The 6,692-nt window shown below is 35.1% G+C and overlaps 1 protein-coding gene across 4 annotated transcripts in view; it reads left to right on the top strand.

Annotated features, from left to right (window-relative positions):
• Positions 1 to 2,769: 2,769 nt before the first annotated feature.
• The window catches only part of LOC107842598, a 34,220-nt gene continuing 30,297 nt past the window's right edge, over positions 2,770 to 6,692 (top strand). For 2 of the 4 annotated variants that reach the window (XM_016686535.2, XM_047396849.1), the window contains exon 1: positions 2,827 to 3,272. In XM_016686535.2, coding sequence (XP_016542021.2) covers positions 3,058 to 3,272 — 215 coding nt within the window. In that variant the 5' untranslated portion in view covers positions 2,827 to 3,057. Of the gene's footprint in view, positions 3,273 to 6,692 lie in introns of all 4 variants that reach the window. The other 2 variants (XM_016686533.2, XM_016686536.2) reach the window with 2 other exon arrangements.

Raw genomic sequence — 6,692 nt, 5'->3', positions numbered from 1 at the left:
TTGTCACAGATGAGTTATCTGATGCAACAGATATATAATTTGTTGTCACAACTCAATATAAAAATGGTTCCTGGAAAGAACTAGTTATTAATAATAATAAACTGAAAAGTCATGACTTATCACAATATTTGCTTAATTTAATCAAGTCATAGCTTTTCACAGTAAGCAAGAAATGTCATTAATAAATAGAGGTGAACAATTGCGACTTTTTGCCTAATACATTCAAGTTCAATCCTCTATAAATAGGTCACTCCTTACTCAATCGTTCATTCTACTGCGCTCTATTTATTCCTTGCTCTTGTTACACCTTCAACTACTTTCTCTTCAAGGACTGGATAACTTTTTCCTATCTCTGGTAAGTTTTCTATATGTCCCTCTTCCTGTTATTTTGCCATTCAATTTGAAATACTTGAACGATCGATTCTTATTTTTTATCTTCACTTTCGCCTGAAAGCGGAGGAATGTCTTATTAATTATAACTAACTATTCCATTAAATAATTTTGAAATAAAAATAGAATGAGAGATATATATGATATAGAATCAAATATAGAACTGTAATAAAAAATATTTCAATTTTTGTGTAAATATACGTTGTATTACGTTCGAATTCCTTTTTTTCTTTACTTTTGTTTTTACGTGTGTGTTTTGTCAACTTATGCATTTTCTCTAGATATGGCTGATCCAGTGTGGGATGTTGCTATTTTACGAGACGCCATGCGGGAACTGCAGAAGGAGGTTCATGACCTGCAGTGGGAGTTGGTTGCCGTTAGGGTAAGGATGCTGCGGGAGATCTACAGGCTGAAGAGGGCGCTGCCGCTGTCGGTTGAAGATTGGCCGGTTGACCATACAAATAATAATGATGATAATAATAATTAAGCATTTTCTTTTCTTTTACCTATGTATTTTTTGTTGTTTAATAAAACATTTATGTTCGATGCATTTGACGTTTTAATTCTTATTTAAATTTCATGCTGTCTATTTTTTTTTTAACAAATGATATGTCTACAATTAAGGAATAATTTGAATCCAGTATCAATAGCAAGAGATCAATATATGAGTTATCTGTTGGGCTTGTGTGATAGGAGCTGTATTTTGTTGTTCGAAACAGATTATTCATGTGTTGTAACAGAATAATTATCTGTTGCAACAGATTACTTGTCTAGTGTAACAGATTAATTTTCTGTTGCAACAGATAACTAACTTGGTGCAATAAATTAATCTGTTAAAACAAATAACTAATCTGGTGCAATAATTTATTAATGTATTGCAACAGAATACCCATCCATGCGATTCATATTATGGACACCTAGAACCATAATCATGAATCCAACATGAGTCTACTGTTGCAACAAAACATTTATCTGGTGCCACAGATGATTGATCTGTTTAAACAGATTGCTCTTATGTTGTATTATGTTCGCGTGCTAGCTATTGTTGCAAAAACAACACACTAGCAGTTACCCAGATAACAAATTCTACTAAAAAGCATAATTTGACTTACCAAAGTCTCCTCTCAAAGTAAATACCAAAGCTGAAAGTGATGTACGAAACAAAATTTGACCTAAGAAATTAGTCAAAGTGGAGCAGTTGCCGTAAAAACAATAACAACAATGGCCAACAAGAAAAATATGAAGATAATAATGAAGTATAAGATATGATAATGAATTAAAAGATGATGAATAAAGCAGCAGTAACAATGAGCAACAAATATCATGAAGAGAGAAAATAATGACGGATGAGAAGAGAGAAAAACGTGCCTTTTTTCCCTTTGTTTCTTGTTATATTAACTAATATTTAGATTCAAGTGTAAATTTAAAAACTTATGGGTTATTTTAAAATTTTCCAAACTTTCTTAATCTATAATTAAGCAATTATCACCTCCACCCAATTATTAAGACTTGTGTCACCTACACCTTATTTTAAAACTTTTTTGTCACCTGTAGCCCAAAACCCCTACTCTCATTGTCCAAACTTTTCTAGCATTTATAATCAATTATATTTTAAAAATAATTTAAGTTTTTCATTATTGAAATCTATAATAACTTTTTTTCTATTCCAATTTAAGTGACATTGATATAATTTCGAGATTCTACCAAATATTTTATATCCTTTAAATTTTTTAAGTTGTTAGTTATTGTGATTCATATTTTTTGATATATATAACAGATTAATTATTTTTTAAAATATTTTAAGTTGTTAAATATTGTAATTTATTATGTATTTTTCTTGAATACATAACAAATTATTTTTTTTTAGATATTTTAAATTGTTAACTATTATAATTTATAATGCTTTTATTTATTTTTCAAATAATATATGTTACTCTCATTGTCCAAACTTTTGTGGCATTGATAGTCAATTATGTTTTAAAAATAATTTATTTTTTAATTATTGTGATTTATAATATTTTTCCTATTCTAATTTAAGTAGCACAATATTTAGATGATCATAATAATTAATTAAGGATGAAATGACTTGTAGTAACTAATCAAAAGTAATATAACAAAATTACTATAAAAAATATCTGTTAAAATAATTAAGTGGACTTCAAATAAGAAGTCAAGTAAGTTTAATATTAAATATTATTAATTTTTTAATATTTAGGTAACATATAATAATTAATTAGAGATGAAATAATAAAATTATTATTAAAATAGCTGAAGCAGATGTAATAAATATCTATTTTATTTGTTAAATATAATTCATATTTTTAATATGATAATAATTAATTAGAAATGATATAATCAAATTACGAGCTAACACGTCGCAAGCAATGTGCTTCACCCGCAACACCCAGACCACTTGATAAGCACTTCCAAAATTACAGGGTATATTTGATCTTTTCCTAAAAAGTCCAGGGCTTTGGACAAATCACAGTGGCCAGAGCAAACACTTTCGGCGGAGGAAAACCCCAGTGGTGCTATACAAAAATTCAGAAGCATCAATTTCTCCGGCAATTCTCCCTTCATATCCATTGCTTTTCACAAAGCAAATGTTAAAAAACACAGCAAGTTGAACCTCAAAGAAAACTAGGGTTCCAGTTTTTGCCATCAGCAATGGTGAGAATGATGTCTCCGATATCCAAAGAAAGAATAACGAGTCTACTCAACGCTGCCAAGTTCGCTTCCGACGTTCCGTCGAAACTTCACAGCTTGCGTCGACTCAAAGATGAACTCTCCGGTGCTGACGCTCCTTTGCTGTCTGAATTCTTTCCTTCTCTCCTTGACCTTGTTTCCGACCGTTTTAGTCCAGTTCGTAAATTAACCGCTGAGTACGTTTCCATTATTTCTTTATCTGCAATAGTGTACATGTAATTCTGGTTTGTCGTACGTTTTACTCCCTTAATTTCAAGTTGTTTGTCCTAATTTCCTTTTTAAACATATGTGGAAAGTTTAAGACCACATGATTAAAGGTACTCTCTGATTACTTTTACTTGTCATATTTAAATTTGGCCCGCCCATTAAGAAAACAATGATTGACATGGCTATTTTACCATGCTACCTCCATTATGGGATGTTTAGTATTCGGTTTGTAAATGATTTGGGGGAGGTTCTATGGAGGTGCTTGGAGGGTACAGGTGTTCTTGTGTGTACACTAGGTCGATTAAGGACATATACAATAGAGTTAAGACTAGTGTTAGAACTGTTGGAGGAGACTTAGAGCACTTTCACCTATTGATGGGGTTACACCAGGGATCGATCCTTAGCCTCCTTTTATTTGCCTTGGTGATGGATGTTTTTACGTGATAAATTCAAGGTAAGGTGTCATGGTATATGTTATTTGCGGATGACGTAGTTTTGATTGTCGAGACCGGCGGAGGAGTTAATGCCAAGTTGGAGGTTTGGAGGCAAATCCTAGAGTGTAAAGGTTTTGGTTGAGCAAGACTAAGACGGAATACTTAGAGTGCAAGTTCAGTGAGATGATGCATGAGCCTGACGAAAGCTTGTTAACCAGGACATTTAGGAGAGAGATAGTTTCAAGTATCTTGGGTGTATGATTCAGTGGAATGGAGTGGAATGGAGCGATTGACAAGGATATCCCCCGTCGTATTGGTGCAAAGTGGATGAATGAAGGCTCGCTTTCGTAGTTTCGTGTGATAAGCGAGTGCCTCCTAACCTCAAAGACAAGTTCTATGAGGTGACGGTTAGACCAACTATGTTGTATGGGTGGAGTGTTGGCTAGTCAAGAATTCTCACAACCAAAAGATGAAGGTGGCAGAGACGAGGATGCTGCGATAGATGTGTGGGTTTACTAGGAGGGATAGGATTAGGAATGAAGTTATTCGAGATAAGGTTGGAGTGACTTCGATGGAAGATAAGATGCGGGAAGCAAAGTTGAGATGGTTCGAGCATGTGATGAGGAGAGGAACGGATACCCCAGTGCAGATGTATGAGAGGTTGTCTATGGATGGATTCAAGCGGGATAGAGGTAGACCAAGAAATATTGGAGGGAGGTTATTAGACATGACTGTAACGCCCCGATTTTCTGAACCGGAACGCTATACGGTGCTCGTGACCCCGAAGGATCATAAGCTAATCCATGATTGATATCTGTACCTGTATACTGCATAAAAGACTGAAAAATGCAGAAACATGAACTAAAAGGCCATAAGGTTCAAATTGGATAAACATTTGATAAGAGCAATGTCTGAAAATGGTATAACAATACCAAAACAACTGAGATAACTGTCTGAACATACTATAGTTTGAAAGCCTCTAAACTGTCTGAACATACTATAGTTTGAAAGCTTCTAAACTGTCTGAATAAGGAGTTGATGGGACATGTCCCCAACTAACTTCGACTACCGAAAATAAACTGAAAACTGAAATAGTAATGTGATCATTATGTCCTCGAAGGATGAGGATTCATTGCTAACTCTGATTGCTGAACTGGGATGCTACTGGTTCTCTGGAGCTCGTGCTTCTAAACCTATGATATAAGACACCATAGCGCAAATGCGTCAGTACTTTGAATGTACTGGTATGCAAGTAAGTTAGGCTGAATGCGAATGGTTCATGTGCATGAACAATACTAACTAACTGACTAACATGAACGTGACAATACATACATGACTATGTAACTGTAACTGAGATCGTGATAGGACTGAATATTGTGTTCTGACTACTGAGTTTACTGATATAGACATCTGAGTCACTGATGAGTGAGAAAGACTGATACAGTATTACTGAATACTGAGGGACTGATATTATGTTACTGATATATGAATAACTGTGTCTGACAGTTCTGATTATGAAGAACTGGTCTGGTTGACTGTATCTAACAGTCCTGAAGCTGAATACTGATAACATGAGTTCTGAGAACTGATATAACTGATAACATGAGTGACTGTATCTGACAGTTCTGAGTCTGATGGAACTATCTGAGTTCTGAGGCTGAGAGCCTCAGCCTGAGACTGAGACTGAGACTGTAACCATGGGAGGTAATCATCTAACCGACATGCCCCGGAATTGAATTGGTGGGGTCCAACCTGTAACCCCAGCTGGAAAGGTATCAATACCGTGCCACGGGTAAAGACTTGCTGTGAGTATACCCTCGCTGACAGGGAGCTCTTCCGTCAACCTCTCCTAGTAGGTAACCCAAATGAGATGTATATATATATCCCTAAACGCTTAGGGTGCATCTCAACCTACGCTGGCCACGTAGTTCTGGAACACGAGGATTGCTTCTAAGGATCACACCCTCCACTACTAACAGGTGAGTCCCCATCCTTGGGTTCACTCGGTGCTGAATCCTACTCCCAACTGAATAGACACTGAACTGATTAACTAAACTGAACTGATTAGTTGATGGTATCGTTTAGCGGAGCTAAAATTGAATTTACAGAGTTCCGTTTACTGACGGAATGTACTGAGTTCTGAGGACTGACTGAGAATACTGAAGTTACTGAGATTGACTGGGAATACTGAGGTTACTGAGATTACTGAGCTACTAAAATTACTGAGATTTCTGAGATTTCCTGAGTCACATGACTGACTGAGTTCTATGGATCATAGCTTGACTGAAGAGATTGTGAAAACATGACATGGCTTTAGGCACACAGCTAAATGTTTCGGGTACAAGTACCCTCGGGACTCGATGAGAAGAAACTGGTATAACATGACTTACGTGAATACATGACCAACAACACAATTCATAATTCATATATTGAAGCATTTTGTCAAACATGTGATATGCATAAACTTGTACATGATTGGGGATTTCATGATATCATACTAGTTGGGCATGTTTCCTTCATCTAGGCATTTAATCATACACATAATAGGCATAGAATGTGTAAACAACATTATATAACAATCAAACATCATGATTCATCTCTAATTTCATCATCCAAGGGTTTTAATCCCAGGTTTACAGGAATCTACATCATTACTAATCGATTACGTATGCAATTTATCACCAAACATGGATTAGAATGCAATTAGTCATTATCAACATGAACAAGAGCAATCCTATCATGAAATATATAAAGAAAATCCATAACTTGAATTTAGAAAAGAGATTCTTGGATTTCATGGACGAAAGGAGTCCATGAATGAACACTACGCATACCTTATTTCGTGATTTTACGAAGGTTGACGAAGAGATTCTTGAAATTTGACGGTGAATTCCCTTGGAATTGAACTTTCTATGAAAACCCTAGGGCTTGTTCTTGAGAGTTTTTGAGAGTAAT

Source organism: Capsicum annuum, chromosome 9 (assembly GCF_002878395.1).
Source record: "Capsicum annuum cultivar UCD-10X-F1 chromosome 9, UCD10Xv1.1, whole genome shotgun sequence".
Lineage (NCBI taxonomy): Eukaryota > Viridiplantae > Streptophyta > Magnoliopsida > Solanales > Solanaceae > Capsicum > Capsicum annuum.
This window is presented reverse-complemented; position numbering and strand designations above follow the sequence as displayed.